Source organism: Ambystoma mexicanum, chromosome 12 (genome assembly GCF_040938575.1).
Source record: "Ambystoma mexicanum isolate Mex_15411 chromosome 12, UKY_AmexF1_1, whole genome shotgun sequence".
Lineage (NCBI taxonomy): Eukaryota > Metazoa > Chordata > Amphibia > Caudata > Ambystomatidae > Ambystoma > Ambystoma mexicanum.
Window position 1 is genome coordinate 451,721,868 of NC_090936.1, and position 25,769 is coordinate 451,747,636.

Genomic DNA, 25,769 nt, shown 5'->3' on the forward strand with positions numbered 1-25,769 from the left:
ACCTTTTGGCAGCTGGCTAGTGTATGTAGGAAATAATAGCGAGTGTGAGCATGTTTCCACCCCTCCACTATCCCTACTTGCAGGGCCGAGGCCAGAGGCCTTCCGAGGCCCAAAGTCGGTCGTTGCAGTCTCGACGGTTGTTTTGTTCTTCGGACCAGCGTTGATCTTCGGATCTCGACGTGGGAGTGAAAGCGCGGGGAATTAAATATGATTTTTAGCAAAAATGGCTGAAAGCCAGGGGACTCCGCAACAATGCTTCCGACAGGTATGGTGGAAAAAACAATCTGAGGGTCCTACATGTGTGAGGGATCATGGGTACAGTGGACGTCACACTAGGGATAGTATTACCGGCACGCCCTGTGTCGACGCCCATTTTCTAGTTTTGAAAAACAAACTAATACTCCGCCGCTTCCACTAGATGTCGGCCAATGCACAGCATGTGATCTAAGCAGATTCCACAAGCCTCAAATATATATAAATAACATGTCCGGACCTTCCTTTAGTGTTCGACTCTCCAGAACACTTTGAGAAGCATGGACCTGATGAGGTTGCAGGGCCATGGGTGCGCGAGGATTGGGGATCTTTTCTCGGAGGGAAAATTGGATACTTTTGAACAATGTTGAGAGAAGACAGACATGCAGAAGGGCACCTTCCTTGCATATGCGTGGGTTGTAAGGAGGTTAGCCAATCTATGGGAAGAGTATTCCAGAGGATCCGGACACGGTACTCCGGATGATACGGATGTTGAGGAGAGGAAAAGGAATAATTTTGCGACTGTATAGGGGGCTTCAGGAAAGGGTAGTGCAGTGGGATTTGGGAATCAAGGCCAAATGAGAAAAGGATCTAGGGTACACAATATGAGAGGAAAAATGGGTTCGCATGTGGGAACAGGTAAAAAAGGTTTTGAGCAATGCAAGGATCTGGTGGATTCAATTAAATGTTACGTGCAGGGTATACATGACTCCATTGAGGCTCCATGTTATCAAACAGCAGGTATCTCATTGCTGCCCACGGTGTGGGAGCGTTCAGCAGGATTATGGCATAAGGTGTGGGAATGCCCAGTGATATCGAACTACTGGAAGGAGGCGATAACCAAGGTTAATGCTCTCGAGCACGGGTCTTATGAATGTACGCCATCTGTGTTTATGGGGCCTGGTACCCATGATGAAAAGGGACTAGACCCAGAAAAAGATCTTGGCCAAGAGGTGGATTGTAATCTCATGGAAGTGCCCCAAGGGCCTGACCTAATTGCTTTGTGTTAGAGATATTCAATGGTGGGGCCTGGCTGAGATGGAAATTCTACGCAAATAGGGAGAGAAAGAGGAGGAGGAAAGGGAGCGGAAGGGGGTAGGGATGACTGCGGTCAGATGTTAAATGATTTGTCTTCAGAAGCAAGACCACCTTGAGGGGAGGGGATTTGAAGGGTGTGTTGGATGGAGTGAAGATGGGGAGGGGCGAGAGGATATAGGGGTGGAAACCGTGGTATGTAGACAATCAACTGGATGGGGAAGGTATCGGAAGGGGTGTAGGAGGAAGAGGGTTTTCAAGCAGGGGATGGATTGTGCAATGTGTAGCCGATATTTGCGATATTGAGGAATATGTCTAGAAAGGTTTATAGGACTGTATGTACCAATAATGCTGTGACCAATATTGCAATATCGAAAAAAATATATTTAAAAAAAAAAAAAGACCCACAATGCACTCGACTCCATGTACTACATCTGTAAGAGCGTATGAGTCTTTTTTAAATATTGCAACTCTCGCTTTCAGATGGGATTCCCTCAAACAATGAAGTCATATGTGATGTTATCGGTGTGCTCATAGGATGCGCAATGGAAGGGGGCTCGGAGTTGATGGGGAGTAGCTTACAACTGCCAACCAAATTTCTAAGGTTTTCTTGTGTTAAACTATACCTTTTTCACAAAGTTATTGAACTATCTATGTATCTATCTATATATCTATCTATATATCTATCTATATAACACTTGCATTTGGGCTAATTTGCATACCAAAAATGCTTTGTTCATGTGGCTCTTAATTGGAGGTGAACTTCCAGTGATGGCTACTGGGTGGTGCAGCGTCTTGGTTCAAATGACTTGTACATGGATGTCAGTGCCACGGTCCGGTGACAACCAGGTTAGGGTTACTCTAATGCTCCTAAGCCCAATATGAGCTCAAAGCAATTTCAAAAGAGGAATCTCATGGAAGGGACTCCTTGGAAACCATGACACTCTTTGATCTTTGCTAAAGAGTCATGGGAGACCATGTGAGAGAAAGGATGATACGCAAGGGGGGTGGTGTGGAAGAAGATGATGAGGGAAAATAGATGGAGCATTGTGGATCCCTACCTCACCAGTCCTGGGATACACGGGCCTTAGTGATAAGCATCCAATCCAACAAGTTAGTAGTCTTCCTTCAAACCCTCGTCCCCGTACTCGCATGCACATACTAACTCAAACACAACCTCACACCCCCAAACATGCCCCTCCCCCCCCCAATAGTTTGTCTTTGATAACTTTAGCAAGAGTCCATTCTGATCCTTCTGCCCAAATGAAAATTCCACTTCTGGGCTAAGAAACCTAGAAAATCATGAAGGAGAAAGTGCTCTAAAAAGCTATGACGAAGGTTATCGAAAGTGTTTGGAGGAAACATTTGTCAACATTACAGAATAAGAGTCCGGGTAGTTCATTCGGTAAGATGACCATTGGTCATAACAAACATTTTCAATTGAAGGAAATATTTGCAACCTTTTTTTGAGACCCCCCCATTCTACAGGTACTTGCCTGCCCTAAACCATGTTAAAGAGGGTAACCAACCTGTCCACTCTCCTATCCAAAAAACTATGCATAAATACATTTGAAAACCTATCAAATGCCATATGTGCCTTGGAACTAGATATTAGAAGGTCCTCATAAGATTTTTAGAGTTCAAAGACCTGCGCTATATGCGTTATTAGTCCACTTCCCTGCCCCAACACAGGCAGGCTCGTCCTGAAAGCCAGTGTGTAACTGTTTCAGAACCAAAGATAGGACACTGATAGTATTACTCGCATAGGACCTCAGCACAATTAATTCCATACAGGATGCAACAGCTTTCTGAGGTTGTGTGTGAACCCTGTGGAATTCCCAATATCAAGTGTTCAAGGTAACTCAAATTACACACTGCAATTAGAGTAGCACCACAGAATAAAATCTAGAGTTAACTTTCTATGCAACGTGAAGCATCTTTGTTGGGTTCTTCCTCAACAATAACAGTGAATTCTCCAGAAAGTTATTGCTTTTTTTGGAACTTCATAGTGGACTCTGGCATGAAGTGTGGTCGGTACCTTACGTTGGTCTCCTGAAAACGTTAACTAGAACCAAACAGTGCACTCAAGAAATTATTTTCAGATTGCAACAAAGCACCCAAAAGAATACATTACCTGGCCTTTTCAAAACTAGGTTAATAGCAGAGGGTTGATATTTTCAGTGTCAGAGGCTTCAACTTACGACAACCCCCTGGTGTAGAAAGGTCAAAGATGGATGCTCGCCAAAAGATCATATTCAAAGATCAAAAGAAAGCCCAGTGCCTTAACTGACAGGCGGCTTCACCTTCGAGTCATAGAAATCAAAGCCAAACGTTGAAACACAGATTGAAAAACGTATTGCATTGGTTATTTTTGATATTTTATTCACAATCAGTAAATTGATAGACTAAATCCCTTTAAATGTCATGCTAATAGTGAGCTCTACGGAGATAGAAACCAAGACAAATGATGTTTCCTAGTACACACAAACGTTTTTAACAATAGAAGAAATATAAAATTGAGAATCTAAATGCAAACCATACAGAACGCAAAATAATCCAAAAAGGCTTAGTGAATGGCAAGGCCATCTTAATTATGGATATGGTTGAGGGCGTACCATGATCGACCACACATTTAAAAGGGGCAGGTGGTTTGATCAATGAAAAACAAACTGAAAAACTAGAGTCCCTAAAAAAGGCAGGCAAGATTGTGCCGTCACCAGACAATCATGGGCAGAATACAAAACTATTCTGGCTTGGAAAAAGACACAAAAGAAAAGTATTTAGGCCACCTTGAGAAAGCAGCAAATGTTAAAAATGAAAGATTTCTAAACAGTTATACCCAACTGCTCTGCCAAAGGGCTACAGTACAATTCAGTATCTTGCATGGGTTTGAGGGTTTTGCCAAGTAGTCCACTCTAACTGTTGATCAGGCATTATGAGAAGACAGTGGTCTGAAACCCTTAACAGGGAACTGTCAGACTTCACTCTGAAAGAAATAGCCAGATTGATGGCAAAACAAAATAGAACAAATGCTCCGGAGCCCAATAGAATTCTAATAAAACACTTGTAAATACCTGCTACACATATGGTGTCCGATCTAGAAACAATAGATGAGCAGAGGAAAATATCATGGAAAACTGGCAAAATAATCCCCTTAGACAAAAAAAAGCCAAGTTTTCTCAACCGTTCATGACAAGCTGTTTGTCAGATGGACATTCCACATACTTCAGGATTGGGTGGAAAAAAAGATTTTATTCTAACGTCAGCAGGTTTCCAAAAGGGGAAAAATACATTAGACCTTACAATTGATTGTATGCAAGTGCTGCAACATGAGTAATGCAAGGGTCTATATGTAATTTATGAATTCTGGCTCCCTTTTCATATAGTCACTAGGACTAAACTATGCTTGTTCCTTGGCAATTTGAAGATGCCATATTGTCTTTTGTACTGCATTATGGCTTTTTAACGACTAATGCCTTGTGCATTCTGGAAATAAAGTTAAACAAATTAAAATATTCTCGGTCATGCTAGGCATTTGCCAGTGTTGTGTTCTTGCATCCTTCTGCTTTTGATTACACAATAATGACCTGGACCGAGGAATGAGTGAAGGTGCAACTAATGCCTTTAAGATACAAGAGAAACACAGCTCTTCCTGTTTGCAGATGATGCATTAATTATTGTGACCTATGGAATCATGGAATGCTCTATCAAGATTATCTAACATCTGAGCAGTTATGTCACAGGGATGACCTCTTCATTAACAGTGAAAAAGCGAAGATGATGGCCGTCCAAAGGAAAAACAAAGAAATCAATCTGGGCAGAAAGCTCTAGAGGTGGTTTCCTCAAGTGACTAACAGAGGATGTAGTTGGGGTTAAGAAAGTATTAAGCCTCAATAGAACTGAAAATACTTCGATATTCCTAGGCATTTGCAAAACGGAAGCCAAAAAGTGCAAAGAGTTGAGAGTGAAACATAAGCAAGGCCTGATCGAACTTAAGCCTATTATGCAATGGTTAATCTGGCTGGGTAGTTTTTTTTCTCTCCAAAATCCAAAAAAGCTGTCTGCCCGGATGCCACATGCTGGTGCAGTCAATCTTGGGGAACACATCAAACACAATCTATATCAGCCACAGAAAAGAGGCAGTGTAGAGTCGCTTTCTCTGCTGAAATAGCAGCTGAAACGTGGTTAGATGCCCTATTCAAAGGTTCATTAAGACCACACAGCCCCAGTACAAGAGGCTGCAGAGGACATTATTTGCTACTAGATAGCTTTGCTGGGGCCAGCACTGCGCAATTGTGACTTAACCAGCTTAACACTGGAATGTTGCTCTGCTTTGCCCTGCTGGAAGGTATGTACAAGGGAACACAATTCTCAAAAGAGAATTTCTGTATATTTTGGAACTGATAAAGAAGCCAGTTATTGCCAATGCTGAATATATCAACACATTTGAAGCCGTAACTCGTGACTTATTTCAGTTCCATGTGTTTGTGAAGAAACCACCAAGAAAAAGGGTATTGAGCTCAAATAAGGAATAACACTATCGACGACCCATTGAAAAATCAGGTAAAATTTCTTGATAGATATATATCTATGGAACAAGTTACTTACCTGTAACTGTTGTTCTCCAGCATGGGTCTGGCATGGATTCACATGCTCATGAATATTCCCCGTCGTCAGGCTGGGAATCCTCGGTAAAGAAAAAACCAGTATCAGTTTCGTTTCTGATCTGTCTTTCGTAGTAGTAACCAATCACTGGTCTCTGCGTCATACTGACCACAGCCAATGACTGCCCTCTACCTAAGCACCGCCTCTGGCAGCCATCTTCAGATTTGGAAGCACGTGAAGTGGCAGTATGACCAAGTGAAGAGCCGCAGAGGGGTAGGCGGGAGGGTTCGCTTGTGAATCCATGCCAGACCCATGCTGGAGAACAACAGTTACAGGTAAGTAACTTGTTCCTTCTCCAGCATGGGGTCTGGCATGGATTCACATGCTCATGAATAAAGAATACATAGCAGTACACACATGCACAACCACGGGAGGTGGCAAAGGCTCAACATTAAGCATCTTACCTCCTCACCAGGCTCACCTCAGGCGAACAGGTTGCGCAGCACTGCTTGGCCGACCCTGGACTCCTCCCTGGAATCCCGATCGACGCAGTAGAATTTCGTGAAGGTGTGCGTCGACCTCCACGTAGCAGCCCTACATATGTCCAGCAGGGGCACACCAGAAAGGAACGCCGTGGTAGCTGCGATCGCTCTGGTGGAATGGGCTCTCGGACGGCCAGGCAGCGGTCGGTTTGCCAACCGATGACAGTACATGATACAGCCGGAGAGCCATCTGGAAATGGAAGCCTTCGAGAGAGCCTTCCCCTGATTGACAGGTCCAAAGTTCACAAAGAGTTGTGACGTCTTCCGAAAACACTTTGTGCGGTCCACGTAGAACTTCAGCGCTCTAGCCACATCCAGCGAGTGCAAAGTCCTCTCAGCCGGCGACGAAGGCGACGGGAAGAACACAGGCAACACCAAGGGTTCGTTGAGATGGAAGTCCGACGGTACCTTGGGCATGAAGGAGGGGTGCGTCCTGAGCACTACCCTCATGTCGTGAAAAGTCAAGTACGGGGCCTTGCAGGAAAGGGCCTGGATCTCTCCCATCCGTCGTGCGGAGGGGATGGCCACAACAACTGCTGTTTTCCACGACAAACTTCAACGGGGCTGAGTGCAGAGGGTCGAACGGAGGTCCCATGAGCTTGGTCAGCACCACGTTGAGCTCCCACGCCGGGGCCGGAGCCTTCACCGGCTGGAACGATCTGAACAGTCCCTTCATGAACTCTTTCACCAGACGATGAGACCACAAGGACGTCCGCCCCGTGGTTCTGGTGTATCGGGAGATCGCAGCAAGATGAATCTTGATGGACGCGTGTGCCAGTCCAGCTTTGGCCAGCGTCAGCAGGTACGGCAGTACCTGGGGAGCCGTAATCCGTAGAGGGTTAATCTTCTGTGCGTGGCACCAGACAGAGAACCTCTTCCATTTGTGTCCGTAGCATTTAAGAGTCGAGGACGCCCTGGCCTTTGCAAGAACCTCTCTGCAGTCGGCCGGTATGTCGTATCCTCCAAACTCTAGCGCTGCAGGAGCCAGGCCTGCAAGTTCAGCGATTTCGGGTCGTGGTGGAGGATGGCGCCTCCTTCCCTGGAGAGTAGATCCGCGTCCACCGCAGCTTGATTGGCGGGGATGTTGACAAGTCCAGAAGGTCTGGGAACCATATCTGCCTCGGCCACGCAGGTGCGACGAGGATCATCCTGCACCGTGACCTCTTGAGCTGGTTGACGAGCCGGATTAGCAGTGGCAAAGGAGGGAACGCGTAGAGGAACAGGCTCTCCCAGGGGAACGAGAAAGCATCGCCCATGCTCCTCGCCTGGGGAAACCTGCTGGCGAACCTCCGGCACTTGGAGTTCGTCGCCGTCGCGAACAGGTCGATCTGGGGTGTGCCCCATCGTCGGAAGAGGCGATCCACTAGATCCTGCCGTAGTTCCCACTCGTGGCACGAGCGCAGCTCCCTGCTGAGTGAGTCGGCGATGGTGTTTTTTTATCCCTGCCAGATGAAACGGCACCAGAAACATCCTTTGGGCGACGGCCCAATGCCACAGGTCCTCCGCCTCCTTGGACAATGCTGGGGACCTGGTTCCGCCCTGTTTCCTGATGTAAAACATGGTGGTGGTGTTGTCGGTGAAGATCCTCACCACCTTGCCCTTGAGGGACGGAAGGAAGGACCGGAGGGCCCAGAACACTGCACGGAGCTCCAGGACGTTGATATGGAGGGACTTCTCCGTCGGGAGCCAAAGGCCTCTCGCGTGCAGATTTTCGGTGTGCGCTCCCCACCCTTCCAGGGAGGCATCCGTGGTCACTGTCTCCTGGTGGTCTGGAAGTCCATGCCCGCCGTCAGATGCGCGCGGGTGCCCCACCACCGGACCACTCGGCGGAAACTCTCGTAGAGTGTGATCCTCTCCTCGAAGCCGCCCGTCGTTTGGATCCAGCGCACGTCCAGGAACTCCTGCAACGGGCGCATCCGGAGCCTGCACATGGGAATGAGGTATTCCGAGGAGGGACTTGATGGACCTCACCTTGGCCGCGTCGGAAGCCAACATCTGCTGTACCTTGCCCAGGATGGACCTGGTCCTTTCCTCCGACGGGGAGGCCAGAAGGGACACTGTCGAGCTTCGCTCCCAGAAACAGTGCGTTTTGCGCGGGTACCAGGTGGGACTTGGCGTAGTTCACGGAGAATCCCAGGTCCGTGAGAAGTTGGACGGTCCTTGCCGTGTGCTCCACGGCGAGCTCCCTCGTCTTGGCTCGGATGAGCCAGTCGTCCAGGTAGGGGTAGACGTGGATCCCCTCGCGGCGCAGCTGCGCCGCCACCGGTGCAAGGCACTTGGTGAATACCCTGGGTGCCGACCGTAGTCCGAAGGGGAGGGCTTTGAACTGGTAGTGACGCCCTTGGACCACAAACCTGAGGAATTTTCGGTGCCCCTTTAGGATGGGAATATGGAAGTAGGCATCCTCCAAATCCAACGACGACAGGAAGTCTCCTTCCTCCAGCTGACCCAGGACGTGCTGGAGGGTGACCATCCGGAACGTCTGCGCCTTGATGAATTTGTTCAGACGTCGCAGGTCTAGGATGGGGCGCCATCCTCCCGTCGTCTTCTTCACGAGGAAGTATCTCGAGTAAACTCCGGAGCCCCGAAGCCTCTTTGGGAGGAGTTCGATGGCGCCCTTCCTGAGCATCGCCCTTACCTCCAGGAGAAGCTGAGGGACGTGAAGCTCTTTCCTGGCCACAGGGGGGACGCGCGGGCACCTTCTTTGAAACTCGAGCGCGTGGCCCCGGGCTAAGGCGTACAGCACCCAACGGTCAGTGGAGATGGACTCCCACACGCTGACGAAGCTCGCCAGCCGGCCTCCCACCGGGGTGCATCGGTGGGGGCCGACCCCACGGCCGGTTCAATCCGGTTTCGACGAGGCTTTGTCGCCTTGACCTCCTTGGCGACGACGGCGGGGTCCGCCAGACTTGCCTCGTCCTCTGTAGGCCTCCTGAGACGACGAGCGGGCCGCTTGACGGTAGGTGGAGAAACTGCCGCCGGAACCTTTGGAGGTGCCCTTGCCTCTGCTGCTCCGAAAGGGCGTCCGTCGTTGCTGCAGAACCCCAAGGGCCCGGGCCGTCTCAGTGTCCGCTTTAATGGCCTGAAGGGAAACGTCCATTGTTTTCCCAAACAGGTTGTTCCCATCGAACGGCATGTCCAGGACTCTGGTCTGTACGTCTTGACGGAAGTCCGTAGCCTTGAGCCATCCACGCCGCCTAAGGCACACGCCGTTGCCGAACTGGCGAAACCCAGTGTCGGCGATGTCCGTCGCAATAGTGATGGCGTGGTCCGACGCCACCTCACCTTCCTGTAGGATCTCCAGGGCATCCGCCCTCTTGTCGTCCGGTAGGAAGTCCAGCAGGGGAGCCAGTTTGTACCATAGCTCCCTTTCGTAGCGGGCCACGATAGCCAAGGCGTTGGCCGCTTTAATCGTCGTTGCTGCATACGAGATGACCCTGCGTCCCATAGCATCCAATTTCTTTCCCTCGCCGTCCGGTGGGGAAGTCGATGTGGAGGCCGCACCCCCCCCCGCTTTCTTCCTGGCCGCCACGGAGACGACCGAGTCCGGGGTAGGCTGCGCCCGGAGGCACAGGGGGGCCGCGTCCGGGACCCGGTACTTCTTCTCATACCGGTCTCTTCTAGCTGGCGTAGTGGAAGGGTTCTTGAGGAGGGCGAGGCCCTCATCCCAAATGTCGTCCAGTAGAGGCACCACGAGGACCGTCTTCCTCTTGGCCTCGCGCCGTTGATAAAGGAATCCTTCCTTTTTCTTCTCCTCAGGGCAGAGTTGGAAAAGCTCGGATGCCCTGGCGATCATGGAGTGGAACGATCCAATCTCGTCGGGCGGAGAAGCCCTGGTGGGAGGTGACTACGGTAGATCCTCGTCGTATACCTCGTCGTCCGTACCCGTCGCTGCCGTGTCAGTCCCCGTATCATCCCCTTGGGTGGACGGGGAGGAGGGCTGGACGGTGCGCGACGGCTGAAAAGGAGGTGGAGGGTGAATCCTCCTTTTCTTGGGCGGGGGAACACCAGAAGGTCCCGGTTCAGGATCCCCCGACGGGAGAGGTTCCTCCGTCGGCAACGGTAGTCTCGTCCTTATCTCTGAGCATAAGGACTGTATAGCCAACAAAATGGCTGCCGAGTTGTCTTGCGGCGCTGGCAGAGGGGAATCCGACGGGCGATCAGGGGCCCCGTCGGCACCCTCGACGATGTCGTCGTCACCTGCGTCGGGATCCATCCCGACGGGCCGGTCTTCTTCCACGCCAAGGCCGTGGCTTAAGACCTCGATCAGCTCTTCCTCCGAGGTTGAAGCTGAATCTACGACGACGCCCTGCCCCCCCTTTTTCTTCCCCGCCCGGGATTTCACGGGGGTCCTATCGATGGGCACAAAAGAGGACTCCCTCCGAGGTGGCAGGGAGACTCTGAGCCCCGAGGTCGCCACCAATGGTGTAGCCTCCACAGGCTGAGCCAGGGTCGCCGCGACAGTATCGATAGAGGGCTTGGCCGGATGGATTAAGGCCTTCACCACCTTAGGTGCGCTCACCGCCTTATCCTTGAGGGGGGGGACACTGCCTTGCTCCCCCTCCGATGGGGCCTTCGAGCTCGACCGGGGCCTCTCCAGGAGCTTTGCCAGGTGCTCGCCCTTCCTCTTACCCGACCCAGAGCGTTGGCTCATGGCTGAAGGTGCCGGGGAGGGTGCGCCCTGCCTGGCGCCCGTAGAGCCTGACCGTTCGGCGCTCCCGGTGCCAGCGGACTCGCGGTGCTTGGCCTTGTGTTGGACCCCCGTCGCCGGGGCGTCCTCAAAGGTCTTAGAAGACCGCTCGGATTTCTTCCTCTTCTTCTCGCCTGACGGGCTCTTCCCTTCCAGCCAGTTGGCGAGACATTGATGGCGGTCCTTCATGGTCCGCTCCGACATATTGCCGCAAAACGCACAGTCCTTCTCCACGTGCGTCTTGTCCTCATGTAAGCAGTAGAGACAAAAGGAGTGTTCGTCCTCCTTAAAGACGTTCTGCAGCTGGCATCCAGGGCAGACCCTGAACAGCTTGCCAGGCGTCGAGCTTCCTTTCTCCTGGGCCATGTCCGGGCCTGAGAAGCTTCTGGAGTCCTCCAAAAGCGTAGCTCGACGAAATCTTCACCCTTGAGGGGCGCAGACGAATCCGACACGGGTCCCCGTTGATCGGATGGAGAGTCGGTGGAGCTTGAGGCTTTTTTGACCGAAAAAACGAAGTTTTTGAGAAAAAACGTGAAAAAATAGCACTAACGCTCGAGAGCAATAGCACGAGGATCCCAACACATGAACGTGCGGTAAAAATCTGAAGATGGCTGCCAGAGGCGGTGCTTATGTAGAGAGCAGTCATTGGCTGTGGTCAGTATGACGCAGAGACCAGTGATTGGTTACTACTACGAAAGACAGATCAGAAACGAAACTGATACTGGTTTTTTCTTTACCGAGGATTCCCAGCCTGACGACGGGGAATATTCATGAGCATGCGACTCCATGCCAGACCCCATGCTGGAGAAATATATATATAGATATAGATATAGATATATATCTATATATATGTAGTGAGGACTCTGAAGTTTTGTAATATCTGCTACAAAGGATTTCTTTTTGCTATCCATGAAGTTATAATAATGTTTGGTAACAAGTGTAATATTTATGCATGCCATGCCTGGATGCAGGTTGTCTTAGATGTATGCTGATATTGTGGTGAAATGCCATTGACAAAAATAAAAAAAAAACTTGTATTCAGGGTATTTTTGCTATGCCCATGATCATGCAATAGAGCCTGTCGCATTTCGGGCCACAAAAATAAGAAATCAGCGGGAGGGAAGGTGTTGGCAAGGAGGAAGTCTCAACAAAGTTGCTGAGCGAATTAGGGTGCAGAGAGGTGGTCAAGATTCCATGACTGTAGTCCAAGCAGAGCACAGTTAGACTATGTTCGACACTGCAGCTGTGAACAAAAGCAAAGAGGAAACAAAATTCATGCCCAAATGCCAGGAGAAGGTGGTGCAGATTAGCAAGGTTAAAAGAGACAAGGGAGAATGGCAATTGTGCAGAGCACACAAACCTTGGACCAGAGGGGAAGACGAGAGACCAAACCAACAGGCAGCTGACGATCGAAAGAACCTGTAACAGAAATGTTCCTGGGCGTCCGCATCTAGATGTAGCGATCGCATCAGAGAAGACCAAAGTATGGAGGGACAACACCTACAATGAATACTGGTAAAACGCACATGAATGTAAATGACAGGAGTAGCACTGACTGAAGGAACCAATATGGCAAGTACATAGAGCGGAGTTTGAGCGAGTGAACTGATAACCACATAGGAACTTGAAAGAGGAGTTCCTCCTGCCATTGAAAACTGAATATAAGGCGACATGACAGCTGGAACCAAGAAGAAATGTTTGTACAGTATATTGAGAAAATACAAGAGAATCATTGCATGTTGGGGAAATGAATTTCAATATGAGGTGGACTCGATAGAAAAAGAAAGGAGAAATGGCATTCGGGGAATTGAAGTGCACATTTCCAGATCCAACTGCTAGAAAGGAAAAACTGAGAAGGAAAGAATATTGGTAAAAACAGATTGACATTTTCAGAGATGTGGACCACCTAACAATACTTAGTTTTAATAAATGATGGAACTCGATTTGATGTATTACTTCATAATATTTGGGAAAATGGCACAGTATTGGATAATTTTGATGCACTACATTTTGAAATAAATCATTACTATGAATAGTACTACTTAAAATAAAAACATTTTACTAACTAAACCGAAATATGCATTTATTCAACCATAAGCCACCCTTCATCTTTAGACCCCCCCCTGTGTGTGTGAAATGCCTCTACATTTTGCAGCCAACAGGGTAACACTCGAATTGAATGTTCACTGGTTACACTGTAAAATGTCCAGCACTCCAACTTGATAAAAAAAAATACAGAATGGTTTGAGTCCATATGGTTATACTTTCTTCAATCTCAATCTAGATACTGATGTGTCTGGGACACTGGTGGAGTAAACTGCTCCTTGAAAGGAATATTGTACATGACATCACGAGAGACTTTCCAGAAAAGGACAAGTCCTTCCAGACAGGACTTGCACAAAACAGGCCTGTGCAGACATGTGTGTACACACACACACACAGAGAGACACCCAAAACATTGAGTGATATCTTAAAATCTTATCAGGTTTAACTTGCCAATTCAATCTCTTTCCCTCACACGCAGGGCTGCACAAACCCTTTCATCGATACATCCAATACTAAGCTGTTTCTTTAAAGTTCAAAATGTTTTAAATAGTTGTAACTGTAGTATTGACCTCAGAATTAAAGTAGAGAGGCCTGGTTGCTCTACGGACAGTCAGAGAAGAGGCTCAGTTCAACATGACCATCACTGAAGACGTGAAAATGGCAATCTTGAACATTAATCTTTGTCTACCCACTAAAGGCTGGCTTTGATCGCTCCTCGCTAGTTCAATATGTTACTCTTTCTGTAGTTTGGTCCACGCACGTATTTACATTGCAGCTGGTGACCAGTGGCATCTTTCAACAACAAAGCTATGTCTGCATCTCAAAACAAAGCAAATGTTTACCTGCCCAGTGCCTCTATAGTGACCATCACCAGGGAAACCTTACTCCAGGTTTGGTCTTCGCTTTTCCTTTATGATAATTTAACCAGTTGTATTCAATTGAAGGGACAAGACGACAACTCACAGAATGCAATTTTTGGATATATGAAAGCCCAGTACTGGGGCATGAAATCCCAGGTGAGATGAGTTCTGGTAAAATTAACTACATACCATATGTTAAATACATTCTGCTTATTAAAAAGAGTACAGTGAACAAAATTTGAGTACATGTTAAAACCATTTGTTAAGCTTCTCCAATTAGTTTTTGAACATGCAAGATTGTATTTAAAAAGTGTAAATGCCCCCTCCCCCGCCGACAACACCCCCTTTGAAATAAAAGATGTGCAGCACCTTTCTTCTGGCTAGAAACCTGTTTATCAAATCTTAATTGCCTATATTTTGCCCACTGTTTTGAGATGACCACTAAGGCTGGTGGAAGCACAGCCTCCAGATAATAAACAGCATGGCTCAATTTAATTTAGAGCTAACTAGAGATTCCTTCCAAACATAGAATGAGACTTTGGAACACCAGTCAGAACACAGACTTTGCTTAAATAAGACTTTAAAAGAAGTCGTATTACTGGTCCCTATTCTAACTCAAAGGAATCACTCTGAAACATAACAAAATGTCAAGACCACCCCCTGCACACCCCCCCGCCCCCCCTAAGCTGAAAACCTGAAACAATATAAAAATGCAACCCAGAATCAATCATTCTTTGGTGCACACAAGTAACAAAAACAGTGCCCTTCCTTCCACCAGGTTGCATTAAGATTTACATTCCAGAAATAAATGTAACACATATATAGTTATCTTGTGACAAAGCGCCGATTTGACAGTCACTTGAAATTTCATTGGCGACTTCCAATACATCCAAAGAAAAAAGGAAAGATCCATTTCTTTAATAATCAAAATAAATGTTTTTTTTCTGAATATTTGTATATCTGTTGAGTTTGAATTCAGTTTTTTATAATACAAAGTTGATTATTCATCAGTCATGATCACTTCTATTTTCACACACTTCATAATCCAAAATTATTGGTACTTCTATTCCACTCAGGAACACACAATAAGAGATGCTCAAAGAAGAGCTTTATCAGAGGATAGAGCAGACCTTTGGTGGTCAAAGCCAAACTGAAAGACCTGCTAAATGTAGAGCGAAAAAGAATAACTACTTATGACATCGATCATCAAATTAGGACCATCCTAAAAAAAAAACACTGGCATGTTCTACACTTGGACACAATATACAACTATCTTAACAAACCAACAATTGCCTTCAGAAGAGCAGCAACAATAGAAAACCCTCATTAGTCCCAGTTTCTTGGAACCAGACAAGTTAAAAACATCAGGAACTTTACACTTGTTATGGAAACTACTGCCTACAGCAGTAATCATAAATGTGGTCACTAAGCTGTGCCCACAAATGATGTAAAGTGTGGCTTCAGTAAAACTTCCCAATGGAAATGAGGATTTTTTTTTTCCTTTGGATGTATTGGAAGTTGTCAATGAAATTTGAGGAGACTGTCTAATAAGCGCTTTGTCACAAGATAACTATGTTTCCTGAATAAGGTTTGTAACTTTTGGGCAGACACAGAAGTAGTTATAGACTAGCGACTAAACAATTACAAAATAGGAATATCGCCTTGAGCTCAAGTGTATGCCTGGACCTACTTTTACAAAATTCCAGAAATAAAGGAAACTACCCCTTCCTCCTTGAGCTCTCTTCCCGCAAGATTCTTCTAATTTCTGCAGCTAATTTGTTTTACTTATTGTGAGCCAGTCCTAGCATGGCCCTCCCCCATGGAGTCTAACTTGGTAAGGAAAGCTTTCATGTGGATGGTACAATTTCAATGATTGGGATACGTTGACCTTTACAATACAGATACCAAAACAAATCTATATCAAATAAACTAAAGGTTTTTAACCCAGGTGCATGACAAGTTATTTATTGATAATAAATACCATCAAGGGAGTCAACAACCTTTACCACGTTTTGCGGTATTGAGAAAAACACTAGTAGAATGCAAATTTAGGTAGGAGTGCTGTTACAGCCAATCGTAAGCCTTGCACACATTTCACACACACACACACACACACACACTACAGCAGAAAAAAGGGGTCTTAAAATGCACTTTCACGATCGCTAAAATTAGGCGAAGGGAAAGTCTTTGTGCGTCCAAGATATTTACTGTTTGCCACTTCATGGCAGTGAACGGGGAGGATTAGGGACAAACTGAACACATTTTTTGGGGATGTCCTGGAATAATATTTTGATACATAGCTGGTAAAATGATTGAGCAACAATATGCAAACAAACAAAAACACAGCAACATTCATTATTGCTCTAAATAAAGCACATTTTTGACATTGAGGGTTTACATGCTCGATAGAGGCATAACTTGTCACTGGTCAGCAGGCATAACATAAAGCTCTCCAAGTATCTGTGAAAGCACTGTTGATTGTGCATAGAGGAAGGGGACGCCAATGGCAATCAGTTGACACATGAAAAACAAGTCCAGAGTGTTTCGCTCTACCTGGCGACTGACAGAGGAGGCTGTGCTGCACAGGAGCAACCTCATTCCCTTAACCTTGTCAAGGAGGCCGAGGGATAAGCGGACCGCCCTCCCAAACAAGGAAGTGGAGCTACCTGGAGTTCTCTCTGCAGCTGTAGTAATGACACCTGATCGTCCTGTTTCTTCGGCTGCTGCCATGGCATCCCTCAAAGGCCCCTTATTCTCCTGTGGAAGATAATAACTTGCGTTAATCAGAAAGAATGTGACCAAAAAGAAGAGGGGAAAAAAAGTGCAGCATGAACTGTACATAGCAGACATCCCTAATCCACTGTTTCATTGAATGATTAATAACAAGACCACATTGAGTGCAAAACAGATTTTTTTTGAATGCCGAACCAAATGAAAATATGATCAACCCTCTATTTGACCATTCCATCCGCTTGTTTTATGGATCCAGTTACAAGTCGATGGATAATAGTTTTCAAATAGATGTATCACACTACCGTAGGAAAATTGAAACGCAAATGCAATTGGTGGATTTTGCCACTATTAATAGATTATTGATCCTTGCAAAACTAAATGTAAAAAGCTTAACAAGCTTTAAACGAAATGTAAGGAAGAATTGTTTAACACTAAAAATGTTCTTCAGGCAGGTCCAGCACAGTGAAAAGACGAGTACATATTGTGGAAGGTACAAAGGTGTTGGAGGAAAAAAAGGAAGCTAAAGAAAGCCTCCATGCAAAATGTTTTCCAGTCATCGGAAGTATAGAAAATGTGTCTAGAGTTATAGCAAACCGACAGACCCACCACACTGTGTTCAGCCAAACAGGACACATAGGACTCCCTAAACCATCAATTAAAATATGAAAACAAACACTACAGGGGAGAAGGGAGCATTTACCAAAGTCGTCATACTTCTCTAAAATAGATGCTAAGGTTTCTAATGGTGTACACATGCTTGTTTTGAACAATGACTGGGCAACTTGCTCTATGCACTGGGAGCATGAATAATTGAGAAAGAGGCTCTCCATATACCACTGTCTGCCTCCTCAAAACATTTGGAACATGACCTACAAGGTAGACTGTGTGATAGAACCTGGAGGACTCTCCCAGGAGGAGGTGGTAAATTGTGTTTATGAGCATCCATAAAGTGAGACACATGTAGGCATGCATTTTTGCTTATTTGAAACTGTCTGTTTAAGACTTTACACAATAGCCAAATGTTATGTTGGAAAAATACCTCTGTCGGTGGAAAGGTGTCGGGGGTAGAGGGGTCTTAATTGTGAACAGAAATGTTCAGTTAACGTTCTGAAGGCATCATGAAGCAAGACGAACAACAGATTCAAAGTTCAACTTAAACATTTGTATTAAATCAAATGTCAGGATGGTAGAAGGCCTAACTTGCCCTATGCTAAGGTGGGATTTCCCTACCTGGATAAAGCTAGGGAAAAAGCGAGCCAGAACATTCAACTTAAATGTCTGTGTCCAAAACCTATCCTTGCCCTCACAACTAGCTAAACAATGTGTAGGGATGTCAATCAAAGAAATGGTGATTAACAAAGGTTCTGAGCATCTTCCAGTTCTCAGCTTCCTGTTCAACTCCACTTCCCCAAATTCAAGAAAGTTCCACACAGTTCTTGGGCTTCCCTTCCCCAAGGGCAAGGTAACAGTTAAAAAATAAAAGGGTTTTGAGGCTCCGTCCTCGAGACAGTATGACAGTTTCCGTCCTCGAGACAGTATGACAGTTTATCGATTACCACGTAGTAACTCAATCAGACTTTACACCACCTGTCCTGCTCTTGTGCCTGGTCGCAGGCGCTCTACTGATAACCACCATATCACACTACCACGCTTACTCTCTCCTATACACCATCATTCAACTAGAACACAGCTATGCTATGACACATTCGGCTGAGCGGTTCTCATACTAACAAGACCCCCAAACACCTCATCATCCCAATTAAACAGCCAGCTGAGCACATACCAGCTAGCTTAAGCGTCTCCTCAGACCTAACGCAGCCAGAACTCAGTCTGAGAGTCCACCCTCCACACTGAACACATCCAACTGATTTCCTCTGCACCACACCTACTGCTAAAAAGCTATCATGCAACAAACACATCAGCTGCACACATATTCGGTGCACCCATGCACCATACGATACACACTCTCTCTACTGACTTGAACTGCGGTTCCCGAGGGCGTTCAACCTACCAGCGCTTTGAGATCATACCAATGTTAAATAAGGCGCTATATAAATGCCAAGTAACATAACTCCAGGTTAATCTGCCACTCCTTCTGGATTGCATAAGCAGTTTACTCACATTGCTGCTTCTTAGTTTGTTTTACAATGTCTTTCACTTTTACAATTGAGGGCTCCCTGGTCTAGGCGCAGATGTCAGACCACACGGTCCACCCATCACAGGTCGGGCAACCAGGAGCCCTAGGCTTTTCAGCCCACACAGGTTATTTTATATCTGCCCTGTGTACGGATTCTTTGTGCAGGGTTACACTTGCTTGGCTTGTCCCGATTGGCCCCTTTGCTTTTCCACCATGTGTCACACCCCTTTTGCCAGCCGTTGATCTAGCCGCACTGTATACATTTATAAAGTTCACTTTGTGGTGGTATTATTTATTCCCCACCTGCCATGCTCTTTAACACTTGTTAAGGGCACCGTCCCCTTTTTCTTTCATCAGCTTGTAGCTTTGCCACAAACGTTTTATTCAGTTCGGCATTCAATATTGCAACGCATTCAGTTCATTATTCAATAATGTGCGTTTCTTCTGCCTTGGAAGCTTGAACTGCTAATCTGCTTCGCTTTTCCTTTGTTTCACATTGCCAGCACTGCGAGCTGCATTGAACTCTTGCTGGACGCTGCTGCCGCTTCCTGGAGGAGGCGGTCCTGAGGCAAGTCACGTGACTGATCACGTGTGAAAACAGCGACCTCAAATTGAGCCGCGAACCGCCCGGGCGGGGTGTTTCTTCTGCCTTAGAAGCTTGAACTGCTAATCTGCTTCGCTTTTCCTTCGTTTCACATTGCCAGCACTGCGAGCTGCATTGAGCTCTTGCTGGACGCTGCTGCCGCTTCCTGGAGGAGGCGGTCCTGAGGCAAGTCACGTGACTGATCACGTGTGAAAACAGCGACCTCAAATTGAGCCGCGAACCGCCCGGGCGGGGTGTTTCTTCTGCCTTAGAAGCTTGAACTGCTAATCTGCTTCGCTTTTCCTTCGTTTCACATTGCCAGCACTGCGAGCTGCATTGAGCTCTTGCTGGACGCTGCTGCCGCTTCCTGGAGGAGGCGGTCCTGAGGCAAGTCACGTGACTGATCACGTGTGAAAACAGCGACCTCAAATTGAGCCGCGAACCGCCCGTGCGGGGTGTTTCTTCTGCCTTGGAAGCTTGAACTGCTAATCTGCTTCGCTTTTCCTTCGTTTCACATTGCCAGCACTGCGAGCTGCATTGAGCTCTTGCTGGACGCTGCTGCCGCTTCCTGAAGGAGGCGGTCCTGAGGCAAGTCACGTGACTGATCACGTGTGAAAACAGCGACCTCAAATTGAGCCGGGAACCACCCTTGCGGCGTAAGCCCTTAGGAGCAAGGGCGAGGAGATTCTGTTTTGCTGTTTGGCTGTAGGGCGTCAAAATGCAGCCTGTGTCACTGGCTAATGACTTGCTCTCCAAACCTCTGGTGCCTGCCCCTACAGAAGGCACCTGTCGGAAAATAAGGACCTTGTCTTACCCATCTACACGTCTGCAACAACGTCAGGAGAATGAGAGGAACGTTCAACACCTATTACCGCTCACTCCCCAGTTGCCTCGAGTGGTTGAAGCAAGTCAAGTAAGTCAATTAAGATCTGTAGAGGAAGAGACATTTGAAGAGCCCATTGATACGCAATATAATGCAGATGCTTTTTCATCAAGTAGGTTAGGGGTAGGAGCGGGTGTCTTGGACTTGACCACCCCTTGCCCGATTGCTCTTGCTGACGATTTGAATTTACTATCACATGACAGCGTCTTGGCAAAAGAGATAAAAATGCATATGAAGGCTGTGAATGACTATGGGCCTAATGTTGTTCCCGTTAGACTTTCTGCTGTGTTTGCTGTACCTAGGTTGGATGTTTTGGCTCGCATGGCGACCGAGAAATTGCAAGCTCATCTGTCGTATGAGAGCATTTTGATACCAGTGTCTGTTTTAGACGCGCCTTGTGAGGAATGTAACCACTGCTCTGGTGAGTGTGGTTTTGTAATGGATCCTGTTCCACTTCCTTCTTCGTTACCTGAACCTCCCAACAGGCGGAATTCTATCGAAATTGTAAACAAACTTCTGGTTGATCTAGAACTAATCAACATTGCTCGTGCTAGTCTTAAACATAATAAGACCCGACCTGTTGAGTCAACACAAGCTTTAAATATAAGTAATAGTCAAGGCACTCTCATGGTTGAGGCTGATAATTGTTTTTCTGGTTCCATCAAACGAAGTAGGATTGAAGTCAGCAAATCTCCAGAAATACATTGTTCACAATCGAGACCTAGACTTTCTAATAGCAAGTCTGCAAATACTCCTGAGTCCTCTCTTTCTAAGGTTCAGTCTTTTCAGCCTATTGGTGTAAGCAGAAATGGCAAAACATTAACCATTCCAACAAATACTGAGAATATTGAGAGTCAGACAACAGACTGCTCTTCTGATGATGAATCCTCTGAATCGTCAATTATGGAACGCGCATTTCCTAAAGTTCGAAGAACTTATTATAAAACAGCAGATCAAATTCCTTGTGAGCCTGATTATGTACAGATGATGGAAAAAATGTCTAAAGAACTTTTACCGATCCTCATGTCTTCTATGTCTGTAACACTTTCACCGTTTGTCAAATTATATGAGCAGGTTCAAGATGGTGTGAAAGATTTGACAATGCTAGTTGCACTTTTGAATACAAAAATGTGTGCAATTGAACATGCAAGTATGTCGTCCACTCAGTTGTTAGGTAAAATGTCAGATAAAATGGACAGCAATTTAACAAACACGAACGACCAACGGTTAAAAGATGCTGATGACAAGAAATTACTTGCTGAAGTGGCCAAACAGGCTCTAAGTATCCTACGACGACAAAGTTCGAAACCTGCCTCATTTCCTAGTGTTGAAGCACCATTTACAAGGCCTTGTAATTCTTCGAGTGGCCGACTAAATGTGTCTGAAGTAATTACTATTTCTCCATCAGCACCCAGCGACTTATTGCCCCCAGATCTCACTCTTCTACCAGACGCTGGCAGAGTCTGTGCTGTGGAAAACTCAGCTCCGGCAAATAAAACACAGCCCATTGATTTACCCGTTAGTGTTAAGGACTGTGTTATGGGAAGTGTTGTACCAGTAAGTAAAGTTTATTCCTTTTCTTCTGCTTTACAAAGTCTTAAGCAACCTGACAATGGTGCAAACCAAGATATCCAGGAGCCTACAACATCTAATGTAGCACACGAGGTTGCCGAAAAGGTTGTTATCCGGGAAGCATTGGCAGATAAGACTACTACAGAGCCCGTTATTTCCGATGAACAAGAGGCTTTGTTTGACATATTTAACACCAAGTTTAAATCGGATGCTAAACATCAGAGTGTGAAAGTAAACCAGCTAAAAAAATCAAAGAATATAACTAAGAGGAAGCCTCGTGCTATGAATGGTTCTCGCAAGTTCTTGCGAAACTTAAAAGCTATAAGCTTTACCCTCAATCCTGTTACAATCAACAAAGAACAAAATGATAACTTATTTGAGCCTGAAAAGTCTGCAGGTTGTGTCATCTCTGATAAACCTGTGACTAAATTACCTGAATCTGATGTGGATTTGTTAGATCTTTCAACACATGATCATAATGATGACTCTGAAATTGTGACAGAAATTCAATCAAAAGGTTCAAATGACACAAACCAGGTTAACTTGGCTGGAACCTCTCTTCCTAACATCTTATCTGAACCCTTGCAGAATTCAAGACTGTGCGTCATTGTGCCCACGAAAGAATCACAACTCGTTGGTATTTTGAAACCTGAAAGCTCGAAGGTTCTTACTCTGGGAGAAAGATGGCAAAACCTATCAATGTACGAACATGGCAACCTGAAGGACTCAACTGCCAATGATGTGTACAGTCGGGAAGGGAGTTCTATAATTACTCCCTTTGACACTATGTCTGCTAACAAACAAGAGAGTGAAAACAGGAAGGATCTTTTTCCAAGAGCTCTAACAAATGAGCATGCCTTAACACAAGCATCTTCCTCGAAGAATCAAACCAAACTGCCATTCTTTAAAAAGCTGATTTCTAAATACCAACTGATTTTGGAACATATAGCGTCGAATAATGATGGTCTTACACTAAATAGGAACAACGTCCTCCGTTTACTCCATTATGTACCTAATCTTCGGACAATTGAAACGGGGGATATTAGAACTGTGGAATTCTATAAAGAACCACAAAACGATACTGTCCGTTTGCATATCGATTCTGGGATCATACGTAACATCCTTTTGGACTCTGCTGCTGTTCTTTTATCAATGGGCTTTGACATTCGAGAAGATCAAATTACACAAGAAACCAATCCATCTGTTCAGAAAGATTGTATCTTTCAAGGACAATTCAACCTGATTCCCAATTGCAATCAAAGGACGCTGTTGGGTGCCTTGATGGTCTTAGGTCAACCCACCTCATGGGGATTGCAATCGACCCTTCGAGGAGCCTCAATGTTGATGGTCTGCCCCCCAAGACAACAAATGCACCCCGGATGAGTGAACAAATTCAAATAACCTTTTCTTGTGTCGGATCTGCTGCAAACAATAACAGCGCTACAGATGTCATTGCAGTCGGCCGTACACAGTCGAATGATTGGGATTGGATTGCCAAATCCTTGGCTAATAATCAACGAAGCTAATGCCTAAAACCTGGAAAACTAACTTTTGTAACACTAGCATCATGGAACTCTCGTGGGTTTAGCCACTTGTTTTCACACTCCTGGTTCATGGGATTGGACTTTGTGTGTATCCAGGAGACATGGCTATCAGAGTCTCCGCTATGTGATGAGTTCGAAGTGGCCTTCAATCCTGCGATCCAGAACAAACGCGGTAGACCTATGGCCGGTCTGCTCACTATGATAAGGAAAAGCTCTGGGTATCAAATCAAAGAGTAGAAATATAACACCATATCTTCAATTTGTATCGGTTAGACTAGAGAACAAAGCAAAATGTCCCGTGGACTTAATATCAATCATTAACGTGTATTGGCAACATCAAGCGTCTAGTGCAAATATGTTTATTGATCAAATTTCAACCCTTCTTGATACCATCTATGAAAATGAACTGTCTCCTAAAATTGTTTTGTGCGGGGATTTAAATATTGATTGCCTAAAAGCACAGACTAGGACAATGGATGCGACAAGCACTACCCAAAATGATGTCTTGTTGTGGGTTGCAGAGATGTCTGCGCGAGGAATGTCAATGCTTAATGGATGTACTACTGGAGACATCCCTGCGAAACCTACTTGGAAAAGGACGGCTCAGAAATCTAATTTTGACTATTTTTATGTTTCTGATGACCTTCATGCTAGAGTGCAGTCACTTCAGGTGGTGGAAAAAAAAGAAAGTGATCATAACATATTGAAATTGGTAATTTACGCATATGATAAGCCAGTTGCTCATTGGGGACACGATATTTCTGTCGAATCCAACAGGATCCGTCTGCGTTTAGCAAATAAAGAGGTTAAAAACATAAATCAAGCATTCCTAAAAGAACCGAATCAAATTGAATATCCGCACTTACTAACACAATTTAAAGAGACTAACAAGAGACCAAGAAGTCAAACGTTTCAACGATCCCATGTCTTTGACTTGAATATTTTGAAACGTAAACGCCGAATGAGAATGGAGATTAGACTATGTCCAAGAGATTCAACCAGTATGTCCACCTTGCAAAGGAAAAAAATAAAGCAATCATACAAAAACTGGTTAAAACGGCATCGAGCCCATCTGCTCCAACTTGATGCGGAAGCCATGATGTCAAAACTGGCAAATAAAAATACCCGAGACTTTTGGAACCTTGTAAATAATCTTAGTGCTCCTCGAGACGCCCTACAAGAAAATATGGTATCAGAGGAAAGCTGGATAAATCATTATACATTACTCTATAGTTCCAAAGGCGATACCAAAAGATCTTTAGTGCCAGAGTTGAACCGTTGGGACCTAAAATTTGAGAAATCTGACATCTTGGAGACCATTACTAAATTAAGTTCATCTCGAGCCCCTGGGCCTGATGGTCTGACCAATTTCACCTTGAAACAAAACCCTGTGGAATGGACCGACTTCTGCTACGATCTTTTTACCAAGATTGCTCTTACTGCTACAACACCAACCACTTGGAAAAGCGCCATTATCGCGCCAATTTTTAAAAAAGGCAATCGCTTAGATCCTAGTCATTATCGACCCATTGCCTTACTCGATGTCTTGGGAAAGATTTATGCAACTTTTCTACAGCGAGATCTACGGAGATGGTCATTATCTAGCAATCACACAGACATCCGACAAACTGGGTTCATTAAAGGTGTTGGCTGTAGTCTTAACCTTTTGTTAATTAATTTGTTGAAAATGAACAACCTCCAAGTTGGTGGAAAAATGTATATTGCATCCATTGATCTATCCCACGCTTTTGACAGTATTAATCGCGAATTATGGGAAAAGATGTCCAAATGGAACTGTCCTGCCAGCTTAATCCTTGCCATTAAAGATCTACATACCGATACAAACATACGTATTAGGCTGGATAAATCTGGTAGACTGAGGCCATCCAGACATTTTGTGGGGTAAAACAGGGCTGCCCCCTGGCAGCAATCCTTTTCAATCTCTTTTTGTCAGATGTGGATCAAACTTTGAAGGAAGCTGCCTCATTTCCCCCGAAAATCAATGGTTGTCATATTGGCCATATGATTTATGCAGACGACCTTATTTTGATCGATTTAACGCCGATTGGTTTACAACGCAGTTTAAATGCCCTTCAACAATACGTGAAAAATAATGACTTGGTTATTAACACTACTAAATCTGAGATCATAGTATTGCAAAAGCTACAAGGGTCCCACGCACGAACCCGACAAAAATTTCGATGGTACTTGGGTGACAAACTGCTAACCACTACATCGGAAATTAAATATTTGGGTACTGTGTTTAATTCGAACATAAACGATGCAC

At 45.7% G+C, this 25,769-nt stretch overlaps 1 protein-coding gene across 19 annotated transcripts in view; it reads right to left on the minus strand.

The window, feature by feature from the left end:
* MICAL3 (microtubule associated monooxygenase, calponin and LIM domain containing 3) overlaps nt 1–25,769 on the minus strand; it is a 2,299,897-nt gene that overhangs the window by 961,187 nt on the left and 1,312,941 nt on the right. For all 19 annotated transcript variants that reach the window (XM_069628665.1, XM_069628668.1, XM_069628663.1 and 16 more), the window contains one exon: nt 16,697–16,787. In XM_069628665.1, the coding sequence (XP_069484766.1) occupies nt 16,697–16,787 (91 nt within the window). The remainder of the gene's footprint in view (nt 1–16,696; nt 16,788–25,769) is intronic.